Raw genomic sequence first — 15,720 nt, forward strand, 5'->3', positions numbered from 1 at the left:
CTCTGGCCTTCCACTGCCCCTCCTCCCTCTCCCTCTGGCTTTGTATCCTCCAGGTACTCCTTCTCTCCCATCAAGCAGATGAACGAGAGCTACCATGCCCCTTCTAGCACAAGTGGAGCCTCCAGGCAAGGACGCCAAACACGGCCTCCTCAGGATTCATTGCCCTGTTGTTGCTTGGTGGTAGGGACTGGGGTCTACTTAAGGGCAAGGTACTGGCAAGTTACTGGCGAGTCCCTGTAATAATAATAATAATAATAATAATAATAATAATAATAATAATAATTTATTATTTGTACCCCGCCCATCTGGTTGGGTTTCCCCAGCCACTCTGGGCGGCTTCCATAGAAAACCAAAAATACACTAAAATATCACAGATTAAAAACTTCCCTGAACAGGGCTGCCTTAAGATGTCTTCTGAATGTCAGGTAGTTATTTATCGCTTTGACATCTGATGGGAGGGCGTTCCACAGGGCAGGCGCCACTACCGAGAAGACCCTCTGCCTGGTTCCCTGTAGCTTTGCTTCTCGCAATGAGGGAACCGCCAGAAGGCCCTCGGCGCTGGACCTCAGCATCCGGGCAGAACGATGGGGGTGGAGACGCTCCTTCAGGTATACTGGGCCGAGGCTGTTTAGGGCTTTAAAGGTCAACACCAGCACTTTGAATTGTGCTCGGAAACGTACTGGGAGCCAATGTAGCCCATCACACCTACGCTGCTTAATACAGCAGCAGCAGCAGCAGCAACAACAACATCAGCGCCTTTCTTGAGCCATCCCTGAGTATGCGCCCTAGAACATGCCCCAAAACACTCTGCAATGCACAGGAGAGATGTGACAGTTTCATTGGTGCCTCAGCAGAAGGAGCAACATGGAAAGAGTTTTTCTGAAGGTGGAACATGTGGAAAAACTGGTCTGCAGAGCAGTGGTGTGGGAGCCTGTGGCACTCCAGACATTGTTGGGACTCCTTCAGCTCCAGCCAGTATGACCAATGGTTAGAGATGAGTATGAGAGTTGCCGTCCAACAACATATGGAGGGCACCATGTTGACTCTAGGCCACTGCTCTATGGACATATATCATACAAGAAACTGGGAATTTTTCTGCAACAACATCATCATCTCTAACACATAATCCTGAAGGGAGGCCATGTTGGGCCCCAGGATTTGTCCATTTTGGCAGAACAGTTTTTCTACAGGAGCAGAATTTGGCAGAGTGGTGTTGAACTTGATAAAAAGCTTGGCGATGGCTGGGTATCTTTTCAGTTGCCTCAGCTCATGCGATGGATCGTTGAGGAACTGTATCCCAATATTCCTTAATGCAGACTCAGCTGCATTAACCCCCGGATCATCAAAGCCATAAAAATCATCGGCAGCTTTCATTGCTGCGGCTTGACTGTCAGCCTTCGACAACAGAGTGTCACAGCGGAGCAGCTCTCGTAAGAAAAGCTCCTGAGCAATCTTCTTATCATCTTGACTTTGCAGCCAACGCAATTTAAAAAATGGATGTGATACAGAAGCAATGACTAGTGGCTTTGTCTTTTTACTACTTACGGCTGTGTCAAAGGTCAGCATGTGCCCAAACTGCTTCTGAAGCTCCCCCTTCAGTGCATCTGCCAGGCAAGAAGTGTATTTTGGAGACACCGACTCAAGTCGGCTGTTTAACACGAGCACCATGGGCAGGACAGCACCGCAGAAAGACTCGATGGCCTCTTCTGTCTGAAGTTTGTCAAGTGCTGTAGCAATCGGAGACATCACCTCCAACCACTCCCCTAAGAACTCCAGCTCCAGGTTGGTAAATTTTGGAAGCTGGAGGCAGGCCATTATGAGATTCACCGTGCCCCGCATGTCGTATATGCGGCAAAAGCTGTCAAACTCAGAATTCCATATGGAGGCCGGTTTGGGGAGAGACTTTCCGAGGGCGTAATTAACAAGCTCTGCATTTTTCAGGCTATCTTGGGAAACATTCCTTAAAGCACAGCATTTGCTTGCCACGCTTTGGAAAAGGTGCCTGTATGGAGGGTTGGTGGCCAGTGCTCTGGAAGCAGCTGTCGCAGCCACAAAGCTGAGTGTGCAGGAAAAGCAGGCCACGCGGGGTGGCAAGTAGAAGAGGTCAGAAGAATCAACAGTGTCACTTGACAAGGCTTCATAAATGCGCACGTGGACACAGGCATCAGCATCCGGGGGATTCACTTGCTTCTTCACATCATTCCCCTCTTGCTGGTCCAAGCTGTCCTCCAGCTGCTCTTTGGGTCCAGAGAACAGCTGAAAGGTTTTCTGGAAATGGTTCCTGTTGTCTGTGACAATGTGCGTTATTTTTGTGGAGTCCAAATCATACTGCGAATGGATCTCAGTCAGCACAGAAGCAAGCTTGCTGTATGAACACGGCCCAGGAAAGCGTCGGAAGCTCAAGGCAGCAGATTCTCTTGTCAAGGTAGCTGAATTGATCCAGTGGCATGTGACACCCACATAACTTTGCCCCTGATGCATCCACACATCTGCAGTTGTACAAACATAAGAAACTGAGTCCAATTTCCTTTTAATTTTTTCAAGAACCAAGGAATACTGTCTTGCAAGGTTGTTCCGTAAGGTTTCTGTAGAAGTGACTGCGGCACTGGGAATAATCCCTTTAATCAAAGTGTGGAAGCCACTTCCGTCAACAATCGACAAGGGAAGCATATCAGTGATGAGAAAATTGAGAATTAGTTGATCCAGGTTTTCTTTGGATAAAGACTGATCACAGAGCTGATACTGTGAGTAAGGGTCCCAATGAGGCTCACTGTATTTTGGAATTTTCTCAGAAATTTTTAACATGCCACTACCAATTTGTTTGCAATGGATATTTTTCCTTTTGTGCATCAGCTTCAGATATTTTTCTCCATGGATTCTCTACAACAGAGGAGAACTATTTCAGTCAGTGCAATAGGATATAGAAATTATTTTTGGGAATCAAACAGAAATTTATAAATGCTTGTCACATGCAAAAGTACTGACAGACCTGATGATTTGCTCAGTTGCCTGTGGAGTCAGGATCTCACAGATATTGGGAGGAATTCAACTTAGCACTAAGGAGATTGCTTCATCAGCACAAACAATTCTGCTTGCTTGATGGAATCAACTCCCCTCTCCTCCCATCACACCCCATGTGCTGTTCTGGGGATTCTCCCAATCCCAACATAAGCCAATGGGGGTTGCAGTGGGGAGGAAAGTCCCATTGCACTAGCAAAAGTCCTTATGTGGATGTCCACTCATTAGCTGAATCCAGCCCCTTTATTTTTATTTTAAAATATCCAGTCTCCATACCCTTACTGAGAAATTTGCAAGAGTGCTGCCAAATTGCTAAACAGAAAAAGCAAAGAAGCAAAAGCATCCACTAACCATGCTAAAAATTAATTTTAAGTAAAAATAATTTCTTTTTATAATACCTCTGATTTTAAGCTATCTTTTTGGAAAGTCTCTTAGCTATGACAACCGATTAGAATCAACATATTCAGAGGCAGTATATCTCTGAATACCAAATGCTGGGCATAAAAAATTGGGGGTGGGTACTTTTCCACTCATCTTATGACCTTTCCTGAAGCATCTGGCAGGCCTTCCCAAACAGAATGATGGTTTCCTATGGAACTTTGGCTGGAGCTACTAAAACACGTGATGACGGGACCGGTGACCCTCCAGAGGACGTCGGACTCTCATCACCCTCAGCCATCATGGCCGGTGGTCAGGGATGATGGGAGCTGTAGTTCAACAACACTTGGAGGTCCACAGCTTCCCTATCCCTGAAAAATTATTCTTATGTTCTAAGCATCTCCTATTTCATTATTATTATTTTAAAGTAAGATCATCCTAAAGGCAATAAATTTATCTGCTGTAGTTTGGCATTTGATGTGTATGAAAATACGCACTGAAAATATTTTGATGTGGTTCTCCAACGTGATGTGCTATCCCTTCTCCAGTCCAAGACTAGGATCCTTGAGGACTGGAGAGGTCAACCACAATTTGTGGAATCAGGTGATGCAAGAGTCCAGACTCCACTCCTTGCAATGCAGAGTAGTCTTTGTTTAGCTTGGGGGCAGGGAAGTTGTGGCTCTCCAGATCTTGCTGGATTACAGCTCCCGCCATGCTTGACCACTCACTGGTCATGTTGGCTTGGGGATGATGAAAGTAGTCCAACACCACCTGGAGAGCCACATCCCTGTTCCAGCCCTAAGGGTAGAGATCAGCAACTGCAGGAGGGCCATGGCCTGAATCTGATCTATTGAGGACGACCAAGGTTGCTTGAACGCGTGCATTGAACCAGGCGACATCGAGGTCCGAAACAAGATGCTGCCGCAGGCGTGGGTGGCTAATAACGGCAAAGCGCTCCTGAGCATAATAAGCGGCCCTGAAGCGCACGCAGCACCTGAGCCACCATCCCTTTTGCACGGGGAGTTTGCATGCTGGTCGTGCCCACGGGGGCTCCCGGATCGCTAATCTTAAACCTATCTGCAAATCGGGCTGGCTCACGTGCGAATGCGTAGTGGCCCTTTGCTGCCATTCTGTACCTGCACGTGTTTGGTGAAATTGGATGGCGCCTTGTGCTGCCCTCGGATGGTCTTCCTCTTGTGCCTGCACAGGCTGCAAACCGCCTGGATGAAGTTCCCATCGTCTTCCACAACCTCGGAGAAGTACGTTCTCACGACGATGGGCAGCGCTTTGCTCTCGGGTTCCGCCGCTGCAGAAGAAGACATGCCGGCGGCTCCCGAGGTCGTGCACGGCTCCGGGACTGATGAATGGGAACCGGGGCACGGGGGAGCCTTCGGACACCTGGAGACGGCTTCTAGCCCCGCGAGGGCATGCGTCAACCCTAATGCGGCTGCTGGGAAATGTAGTCCTTTGCCAAACGTTTCCCGCCGGTGCGTTTGTTTTTCACCTTCACAATAAGAAAGAACCATTCTTTGCTTTAGGACTGGCTGCCGTTTGGATGCTCACGAGCTACATCCAGTCACGCTTTCGGCTTCAACGCATTTCCATAGGGAAAAGGATTTGCACGTGGCGAGATGAGATTCAGTTATAAATCGCCATCATCACTTTTTATTTGCATATCACCTTTCTGTATTGCTAAACACAAGGGGCTTTACAAGCTGAAGAAGCAACAACATATACCGCAAAGGTCGCGCATCTTATAACAAATCCGATCCGATACAAGTAAGTCAAAGTTATGACTTGAAATAAACAAGATACAGAACAAAGTAATATTCAATGATCTATTACATTAAATAAAGGTTGCAATTCTATGCACGCTTTTGTGGGAGTAGCTCAGTAGGACTTCTTTGAAAACGTGCACCAGGATTGCGCCGCGAGTCTCCTGCAACAAAGCAAGTCACTTTGAGTAAAACGTATAGGATCGCGCTGTTAAAGGGCGCCAAATATTGCACATGGAATATTGTGTTTGCTCCCATTTAAAATATATGTGCATCACACAGAGAGAGATAAGGAATACAATATGCTTATGTGAAAGGGGGCAACATGTTTTAAGCGAGCTCAGTCAGCTCTTTTTTAACTCATAAGGAAGTTCCTAATCTAAGAACAAAAGCCTGTCCTGTCTGTTTCTGTTTGTCTTTCAAAAAGTCGGAGTTCTCCACTCGTATCATAAAACAAGGCGGGAGGAGGCTCATTATTCGTGATTATTCCTCTCTAAATTAAAGCAGGATACTGTATTTCCCACTTTTAACTCGCAAGGCGAGGCGAATAAGAATTCCACCATAGAGATGCCACGGGGTAGAGCGACATTGCTGCGCGATGGGCCGCCTTCAACATTTAGCGGAAGCTCCGACCGTCATCCGGTTCCGAGGCCTTGCCGGAAAGCGCGCGCGTCAGTCGAGTAGCCTTTTGCGACAGTTCACGACCGCTAAGTGTCCGAGAACGCTTTACGACCCTCTGTTTCTGATTACGCCTCTCTTATTAAAATAAAAATAAATAAATAATTAAAAAATATTTACGTGGGAAGAGAGTTTGCAAAACTGGGGCGCTTTGGGGCCGAGCTGCTTCTTTCTCGCCGCGATAAGAAAGAAGAGGAGTTTGAAGGCAGCTAGCAGGAGGAGCAGGAGGTGAGTGGGGTGCAATGGGGAGGCGCGGGGGGCGGACGGAGGCGCCGCTTGCCTCCCGCTTCGTCTCCGTCTGGCACCCGCCTCCCCCGGCGCCGAGGTGGGGAAGCTGCCCCTGCTGGGTTTCTGGGCCTTGCGGAAAGCGGGCGGCAGAGGCTGCTTGGAAGAGAAGGGCGAGGGAAAGGGGCTCCCGGAGAGAGGCGCCAAGGCAAAGTCGGAAAGGGGCGCGCGGACCCTCCCTCTTTTCCAGGGGCGCCCCTGACGGAGAGAAGCCGACCTGGGCTTCCGATTTCATCCCGGAACGTCCCTTAGGAATGTTCCCTTAGGACGGGGGGGCCCAAACTTTTTTCATAGACGGCCAGATTTGATAAAGTGAACATGCGTGAGGCTCGACCAAAGTTGTTTTTAAGATTGAAGTTGTTGAGGTTTTTTTAGGATTTAGGAGATGAACTGCCACAGGGACCGGATGAAACCGACCGGCAGGCCGGATTAGGCCCCCAAAATGGACTCTGGACATGCTGCCTTAGGATGTCCCTCTTTCCACGGGAGAGATGTGGGAGGGTATTGGGGCGCAGGTGGGGAGCAGTGGGCTTGGGGATGGAGAGCACCTGGTGGCTGCCTGCCTGCTTGCTGCAAGAAAAGGAGGTGAAGGCTGGTAGAAAGGGAGAAGAGGACTGAGGGATTCGGTGCATCTTTCCTTACACCTCTGAATGCACACGGGAAGAAGATTCGGCTCACAAAAGAAATTACCAAGATTTCTAGAATTCTGATGTGTTTTTAGTTTATTCCTGGTTTTTATTTTTTGAATGTTTTATTTTCTTAAAAAAATAGCTTTATTGTACTGTTCTTTTTGTAAACCACTTCAAGGTTTTTCTATACTGAAGAAGTGAAATAAATAAATATGACCAAAATTGCAATAAATATCCACCTAAAACATTTGAGAGCCACTTCCTGAGTTTGTGTTGCTCAGATTGCTCCTCTGATTAGAGGACCAATTTAAAAAAGAATGGGTGCATCAGGGATGACGGGTGGAAAGAAGGCATTTCCTCAAAATACTTCTCAAAATTACCACTTCTCTCCAAGCTTTCATTCACAGTATATTTGTATTTAATGCGTATAGTAAAATCCCTGCACCACTAACTAGTGATCTTTGCCACCCTTTCACACCCCTACCTCAAAACTAATTTTTCTAGATCTGGGGTGAAACAACACAACAGAGGTGCTTTAGTAATCGTTTTTGCTGGGTGTGGACCCAGGGTTGGCCCACATAACTTCAGTTACAGCCTCTCTGTAATTGCACTGTTCTGCTTAATCCTGTTGTTTAGCCTCATCACTTTTTTCTTTTTTTAAATGTGGTGACAGCCCTCAGGCAGAGGTGAGACGGCAGGATGTGGTGGCTCCACCTGCAAGTTGCAACACAACCTGGGCAGGGGAGAGGACTACATACCAAGAGCCGTAGGCAAATGTGATAGGTTGCAAAGCAATCTGCTGTTCTCTTTGGCAGGGACAGCTGACACTCTTACCTCAAGGATTGCCAGGGATGGGAAGATGCCCCTTGAGGTGAAATGGCCCTTTCCCCCAGCCCCACATCTGCCCTGGACCTTGGCCAGCAGGGTGGTCATGGGCTTGGTGGGCACCTACAGCTGCTTCTGGACCAGTGAGTACCTGTAACTTCTGTCCCTACACAGCTAGTTTCACAAAAGGGACAAAAAGAGTTCATGGCAGGGTGTGCAGAAATGCTTGACGGCATTGCCATTTAGGCTCCCTGGAAGACTGCAAGAGACTCATGCTGTTCCTGGAGCTCAGGAAGACATGTGGAGATTCCTTAGAATCTTAATATTGTAGAAGTGGAAGGGATCCCGAGGTTTTGACTCACTTCTGCTGGGCAGGGAAATGAAGACTGAGCTCTTGGAGTCAGAACTAGATTAGTGACAGGGGTGGGCATAGGGTGGGGAACCTATTTCCACCTGAGGGCCAAATTGTCTCTTGGGCAAACTTCTGGGGGCCATATGCCAGTGGTGGGTGGAGCCAGAAGCAAAAGTGGGTGGAACAAGAGAGGACTCTTGCCTTTGTGTAATAGGTTACGTTTCACCTGAGCAGGAGCCAGAGGCAAGCAAGAGACAAAATCTCTCAAGAAGCAGGGTGAAAACAGGGCTCAGAAGTGGTACACCCAGAGGAGAGTTTTGAGGCCAGATAGGGAGACCTGGAAGGCCACAATCTGGCCCTGGACTTGTTATGGGAGAAGAGAGAGGACCTGGTGAATGCAAAGCCAGTGAGGGAGCTGTCTGTGTGCTCCACTTGTTTACATATCTTGGGCTCTCCCTCTGCTTTATAGCCACTCAGTCTTGCCTGAGGGCCACCAGAACCCAGAACCTTGTATTAAGCTAGGTCTTCTGTTTTCCCTATTTCTCCCCATCCCATGCCCCTAATGAGAGCTGTTGTAGTTCTTCTCTGCCAAGAGCTTGCTAGGTATCTTTAGGCAACCCATCCACTACTAGCACTCTGGCAATGGCGGATGTAACAATATTGGCCTTGCAAGGTTGTTTCAAGGTGGTTGCAGCAAAACAATGTGTGGATCTCAGTGGGGCAGCTTGCACTTTGAGTGCAGAGTGTCCCACATTCAATCCTTGGCATCTCCAGGCATGTCTGGGAAAGACCCCTGAACCCAGGAACCAGACAGTTCTGCTGCCAGGCCGTGTAGCCAATACCAAGGCAGCTTCCTATGTGAACTGTGTGTAATGCCTTGACTGGACTTAACCATCCCGGGGTCCTTTACCTTTACATTTACCTAATGCTTTGCTCAAAACTGCCCTATGACTGCTAAATATGGAAAACCACAAATTATTGCCGCTACCCATTGTTATTAATGGCTAGATAGAGCACTGGGAACCTAGACAGAGCAATCTATCTTGTTCCAGTCTGAATTTGCGCCTAAGAACTCCTCAGCCTTTCTCTCTACACTCTCTTTGCTGTCAGTGAGCTGTCATTTTGCTCTCCCGCTTTCAGGGTATATGAACCAGCTGAATGTCCATAACAAAGAAGTACTGTATGAGCTTATTGAGAAGCGCCAGGAAGGCATCCCTCTTTTGACGGTCTGCAACCACCAGTCCTGCATGGATGATCCACATCTGTGGGGTAGGGTACTAGAAGGGAAGTGCTGCCACCTGGTGGGTGGGAAGGGGAAGGTATTGCTCTTTTCTTCTGTTTTGAGAGACCAGGCCAATCACCTTCCTGAGGTCTGGAGCACAGTGGGCAAGAATGGGTGCTCCCCCCCCTCCCTTAGGACCTTCATGAATGAGGCTTAACCTTAAGGATGAATCCCAAGCCTGACCCCTGTGCGTGCAGCATTTTCCTGTATTAGCTATGGTAGATTTAATTTGGATTGTTCCCTGTATTAATGTGGTTGTGCCTCCCCCAGGGATCCTGAAATTACGGCACGTCTGGAACTTGCAGAAAATGCGCTGGTAAGTATTGGGAAAGGTGGTTATTCCCTGTGAGGAAGGAATGAGCTGAGATCTACAGGGATAGGGCGGTATACAGATTGAATAAATAAAAATAAACGTTCCTGGGTGTTTGTAGGACTGCCCATCATATTCAGTTTGAGCTCCCAAGGTTTTGGAGAGCCCAGATGAAAACTTGGCTGAGCATGTTGTGACGTGGTTTTAACAGTCTCTGTGCTCTCCCAGGACCCCAACAGCTGCGGACATCTGCTTCACCAAGGAGCTGCATTCCCGTTTCTTCAGCCTTGGGCGATGTGTACCTGTCTGTCGTGGTAAGCAGATGGTTTGCTTAATAGACATGGGGCAGGCAAGCAGCTCTTGGGTTATAAATGGGGTGGTTACCCAGACAAGGCTTGGGCCGTGGACAGCTGTACCAAATCCAGGCCTGAGAAGTAATTCACTTACTCAGTTTGAAGCCTTGTGCCTCCATTTCTCCCAGCCTCTGTTTTCCAGCTGACAAGTGTAAAATGGGAATAATAGTGGCTTATCAACAAGGACGCCGTGAAGAAAGAGATTTTTAATTGCTTTGCAAATGGAAAGGGTTCTAAGTAAGCATCACTCTTAAAGGCAAAAATCTGTTTTCTTTTCAATGCTTATGACTTGTCTTGGAATGGTGAGAGAATGTTCTGGTTAGGGCTGCATGAGCCCTCCATGCGGGATTGAACTGCCATTAATCTGTTCATTCTTCCTGCAGGAGATGGAGTCTATCAGAAAGGCATGGACTACATTCTTGAGAAACTCAACCATGGAGACTGGGTTCACATGTTCCCAGAAGGTAGGTAGCAGTGCTTGGAAGTGGTTCTGTGAGCATACTGGGGCTGGGGGTGGCAGATAGATATAGGTGTGGTGGTTGTATTGTTTGCTTCAGAGGCTAACCTACACTGCCCACCAACTGCCCTAACTGTTCTCCATCTTCCTCTTTCAGGCAAAGTAAACATGACTCAGGAATTCATGCGCTTCAAATGGGGTAGGTATTTTTTAGTAGGAGAGGAGCATTCTGGGACCATTTCATCCTCTCTAACTCCCCTTCCTCTTATTTCTTCCAGGCATTGGGCGTCTTCTGGCTGAATGCCGCCTTCACCCCATTATACTGCCACTCTGGCATGTAGGTGAGACCTGAATCAGGAGAGGGACGAGGTCTGATGTTAGGCAGGTGGCAATGGCATAGGTAGAAGATATAAGGGTTCTCAGATTTCTGGTGGAATAGGACACTTGTCTTCCTTTAAGATCTGTGCAGAAAGGTTGATTTTGGCAGGGACCAGATTTCCAAAGGCAATGCCCAAAGTGTGCACAAGGAAGGCTGGCAGAATGTGACACAAACTAACTCTCCATCTTACTTTTGAAACCAACATTTTGTATTTCAGAAGTAGTTTAGTGAGAATATTGAGATTCAGGATGCGGGAATGGGTTTTGAAAAACCAGCATGACCTTTTCTTCTCACTTGATGCTGGAGGGTACCCTGGAACAAGTAACTCCTCCCATCTACTTCCAGAGGTAGCTCTATTTAAACCTTGTTCTCTGAAGTGGGAGGAGCCTCACCCAGTTTTCTGCTGAGTGAGCCGGGGCTCCACACACAATTCCAACATTTATCTAGCACATGATTTTTATTTTTTATTTTTGGTAAAATCTTACAAACATAAAAAATGTTAAAGTCAGGTATTTTTTTTAAAAAAAATCAAAATAGAATTTAAACACATGCCAATTTCTACTTTGTCTGGATAGGTTGTATGTCTAACCTACTTGCATAATCCACATGGAATGCTATGAATTTAGTAGTGGACGCTCTTTTCAGCTCCTGCTAAAATGATCCCTTCTGTACAGCTCTTAAATACACAGGAATCCTATTCCATTTTGTCATTTTTTATATATATGGCTTATGATGGGGCTGGGATCAAGACTAACTGTTTGTGTTGTTGTTTCCCCCCATCTCCCTAGGAATGAATGATGTACTCCCCAATGCACCCCCATATGTGCCCCGTGCTGGGCAGGTGAGTGTTGGAGATGGGAAGAGCGCTCCTAGCATTGCAGACGGGAGTGGCAGGGGATTCTAAGTCACCAGCAAGTTGAAGACTTGTGCAAGTGAAGCAATTTGCCTCGCTTGTTACCGGTTTGCTCATGCTGCCTTTTCTTCTTGCTACAGAAGATCACCGTGCTAATTGGGAAGCCATTCAGTGCCCGTCCGCTGCTGGAGCACCTGCGGGCAGAGAACAAATCAGCAGTGAGTGCAAAGTAGGGAAGAAATAGGATGGCTAATCGTTAAGGGCTTGACATACTGCACTGATGGGTTCAGAGCTGGATTCATACTTAAGGTTCATTCTCTATAGAGTTGGGCACTAGTAAAACAGGGGGCCTTGCAGGGATGAGCAGTTACAAATTTCCCCCCAATGAGGAAAGACTGTGTGCCAAGCCTGCTTCTTATGTTAGCCTTTCATAAGAACATAAAAGAGCCTAGTGGCCCATCTAGGGCACCGTTCTGTTCTCACAGTGGGTGGCCAGATGCCATGAGTGCAACAGGACTCTGCCCACCTGCCATTCTCAACAACATCTGGCACTGGAGGCAAAACACAGCCATTGTGCCTGTTATATAATTCCCTGAAACATGGGACTATTCCTTTTTATAATACAATTGGAAACCAACAGCCATCTTTCTAGGAGAATGATGATGGGAATAAGTAAGACTGATCTGCTAAGAGAAGCAGAAGTATTTATCAGCTGTCGAAGGTATGATGAGTTCAGGCTGGCATTGATGGGAATTGGAGAGATGTGGGGGGGCTCAAGCTTTGCCTACCTGGCTGGTTTATAAATTGGTCCACCTTAGCTGCATGATGATTTATGCGTCAGGAGTCTTTGAGATCCCAAACGATGGATTAGGTTGGACCCCAGGCTTGTGAATTTGTTTGAACTGGAGGTGGGAATGGTTCTTGGGATACACCTGCTCTTGGTGTCCCCATCCGCACATAGGCGGAGAGCTGGCGTGTGTTGCGTGGACTTGCTGACTATGGCTCCTTGTGCTTGCAGATGGAGATGCGGAAAGCGTTGACTGATTTCATTCAGGAGGAGATCCAGGCACTGAAGGACCAGGCCGAGAGACTGCATCAGACTTTCAAGCTTCAGGGCTAGCGATGTGAACAGGATGAGCATCAGAAGCTCTTCCACCAAAGCATGGATTGTGCAGTCCTGTGCGACACAATGCATGGACTACCTCTGACGTTCCCACTTTGCCACCTGTTGCCCATGCCACGCCACAAGTGGACTGGCATTGCATGTAGAAAGATGGATGAAGGCTCTCTGCGTACCTCATGGAGCCCCACCCCCACCCGTGTGTCTCACGCTCTGTTGTTGTGCTTCCTCCCAAAGGGAGGGGAGAAACACAGAAAGACTATTGACTGTGGAGTTCCCTGTGACCAGAAGCAGAGGTGCTGGAAGGAGCTTGGGCCCAGACTGGCAGCTGTGGGTGATGGGTGTACAGGACCAAGGGGAGGAGCTAGGGAGGGGACGGTAAAGCAGGCTCCGCCCCTCCTTGCAGTGACCCCCTTTTTGCACCAGCCTGCATTGCTTAGTGGGGGCTGGAAAGGATCGGTGATTGATTCCGTCAGTTCTCTCCTTTTTTGTAGAATATTGGCCCCAATGTGGATTTTATACTTGGCAATTTTCCAGTAAATGATTTTAAACCCTGCTGCAGCCTGTGCTGAGTTCTTCTGGTGGCTGGGAGGAGGGTAGGACTGGCGATGGCTCTCTGCACATGCTGTTCTTTGTTCAGAAAGAGACACATGCAAAGGATGCCTCATCTGTTTATATCAGTTCGTCTCTATTTATAGGAGCCTTTCCCAGCCAGGTGGCTGATGGGATTTGTAGTGTAAAACATTTAGAGGATGCCAGGCTGAGGAAGGGATGCAGGTGGTGCTGTGGTCTAAACCACAGAGCCTAGGGCTTGCTGATCAGAAGGTCGGCAGTTCGAATCCCCGCGACGGGGTGAGCTCCCGTTGCTCGGTCCCTGCTCCTGCCAACCTAGAAGTTCGAAAGCACGTCAAAGTGCAAGTAAGTAGGTACCGCTCTGGCGGGAAGGTAAACGGTGTTTCTGTGCGCTGCTCTGGTTCGCCAGAAGTGGCTTAGTCCTGCTGGCCACATGACCCAGAAGCTGTCTGCGGACAAACGCCGGCTCCCTTGGCCTATAGAGCGAGATGTGCGCCGCGACCCCAGAGTCGTCCGCGACTGGACCTAACGGTCAGGGATACCTTTACCTTTTTAGGCTGAGGAAAGCTGTGGTTTACAGTGTCAAGGAAAATGCCTCCCTCCTGCTGACCAGAGGAGACATTGTGCTAGAAAGTTGTCAAGGCTTCTCTCTTCACTTGCATCCCTCTCTCTCTCTCTCTCTCTCTCTCTGTGTGTGTGGTGATTTAAGTGCCACACAGAACATACCCATTGCAATGTTACCTTGACTTATCACTTGACTTACCTTGACTTACCGCCAAGTGTGTCTGTGAGGGTGGTGGGACCGAGTGAAGGGCCTTCCCCGAAGATCTCAGAACCTAGGCAGGTTTGTGTGAGGGAATACGGCCTTTCAGTAGTCTGGACTTCAAGCTGTATGGGGCTCTATAGGTCATAACCAGCACTTTGAATTATAAGTGGAAACAGACCAGGAGGCAGTGGAGATGTTCTATTATTGTTATTATTTTACTGATTAAATTTATATACTGCCCCTGATCTGAAGATCACAGTTCACAACATTAAAATACAGATGAAAACACAAAAAACATAATACAATAAAAGCGAAAGTAAACAAAAACAACAACCCCTAATAACCCCCCTCCCACAGACAGTTAAAGGTCGTAGGATGTTAATGAGCCAAAGGCTTGTTCGAAGAGATGTATTCACCTGGCACCTAAATAAATGTAATGAAGGTGCCAAGCGAGCCTCTCTGAGGAGAGTTTTCTAGCAAGGGAGCTGTGTTCTCCCCAGATAACCAGTTTGGTCAGTGTTACAGGAATTCTAAGGTCATATTCATAAATGTACATGGCAAACACATACACAAGTATATAAACCACGTGTCTGAAATAGTACAGGAGAACAATCCTGAAGCCATTTTGACTCTCCCAAATTGACCTCAAATATTTCTCTGCAAGGAGGAAGGAAATGGGAAAAGCTTTCCAATTGTGTTTGGACTGTAGGGGCTGACACCTCCCTGCAAAAACAGTCTGGCAAGTATCTGTTAAGCTGAGCAAACTATCAATATGTGTAACACAGGGGTAGGCAACCTAAGGCCCATGGGCCGGATGTGGCCCAATCACCTTCTCAATCCGAGCTGGGAATCAGCATGTTTTTACATGAGTAGAATGTGTCCTTTTATTTAAAATGCATCTCTGGGTTATTTGTGGGCATAGGAATTTGTTCATTTCCCCCCCAAAAATATAGTTTGGCCCACCACATGGTCTGAAGGACAGTGGACTGGCCCACGGCTGAAAAAGGTTGCTGACCCCTGTTTTATATCATCTCTGTACAGCTCTCTACAGAACTAAGTACTGTATTTACCATCTTAAAAGAATGGCCAGGCTACCCAGAAAAGGCAATCAGATAAGGCATTACATTGGTACCTCTGGATGCGAACGGGATCCGTTCCAGAGCCCCGTTTGCATCCTGAAGCGAACACAATCCGTGTGCACGGGTTGCGATTCGCCGCTTCCGCACATGCACGTGACGGTCATTTTGAGCGCCTGTGCATGCGCGAGCAGCAAAACCCGGAAGTAACGCGCTCTGTTACTTCTGGGTCGCTGCGGAGTGCAACCCGAAAATGCTTAACCCGAAGCTACTTCAACCCGAGGTATGACTGTACGTGCATCACAGGAGTGTGTTGCTTTTCTCCTGTCTGCCAGGATACCTGATACAGTCATACCTCGGGTTGAAGTCGCTTCAGGTTAAGCCTTTTTGGGTTGTGCTCCGCGGCGACCCGGAAGTAACGGAGCGCATTACTTCTGGGTTTCGCCGCTCGGGCATTCACTCAAAGTGACATCACATGCATGTGCAGAAGTGGCGAATCATAACCTGCACACGCGGGTTGCGTTTGCTTCAGGATGCGAACGGGGCTCCGGAACGGATCCCGTTCACATCCGGAGGTACTACTGTATGATGTTTTGGGGGGTGGTCTTGAG

The 15,720-nt window shown here is 47.9% G+C and overlaps 2 protein-coding genes across 4 annotated transcripts; one reads left to right on the forward strand and one right to left on the reverse strand.

The window, feature by feature from the left end:
- Positions 1–680: 680 nt before the first annotated feature.
- Positions 681–4,922, reverse strand: LOC310752396 (uncharacterized protein; the record flags this gene model as incomplete). The annotated part of the gene is made up of 2 exons (XM_083592516.1): positions 681–2,880; positions 4,533–4,922. 2 exons carry the CDS (start codon positions 4,920–4,922, stop codon positions 1,072–1,074), a joined length of 2,199 nt encoding a protein of 732 aa, XP_083448642.1. The 3' UTR covers positions 681–1,071.
- A 133-nt stretch (positions 4,923–5,055) lies between these two features.
- TAFAZZIN (tafazzin, phospholipid-lysophospholipid transacylase) lies at positions 5,056–13,250 on the forward strand. 3 transcript variants are annotated; one of them, XM_083592540.1, is made up of 11 exons: positions 5,056–5,175; positions 7,579–7,731; positions 9,081–9,209; positions 9,493–9,538; positions 9,761–9,846; positions 10,269–10,349; positions 10,500–10,541; positions 10,621–10,683; positions 11,510–11,562; positions 11,715–11,792; positions 12,593–13,250. In XM_083592540.1, exons 2-11 carry the CDS (start codon positions 7,623–7,625, stop codon positions 12,692–12,694), a joined length of 789 nt encoding a protein of 262 aa, XP_083448666.1. In that variant the 5' UTR covers positions 5,056–5,175; positions 7,579–7,622; the 3' UTR covers positions 12,695–13,250. The 3 variants fall into 3 exon arrangements, with proteins under 3 accessions (XP_083448666.1, XP_083448664.1, XP_083448665.1); XM_083592538.1 differs by lacking the exon at positions 5,056–5,175 and adding an exon at positions 5,859–6,077; XM_083592539.1 differs by lacking the exon at positions 5,056–5,175 and adding an exon at positions 5,876–6,066 and having other exon boundaries at positions 7,577–7,731.
- Positions 13,251–15,720: the final 2,470 nt, after the last annotated feature.

This window comes from Podarcis filfolensis (genome assembly GCF_964270895.1).
Source record: "Podarcis filfolensis genome assembly, chromosome: 17".
Taxonomy (NCBI): domain Eukaryota; kingdom Metazoa; phylum Chordata; class Lepidosauria; order Squamata; family Lacertidae; genus Podarcis; species Podarcis filfolensis.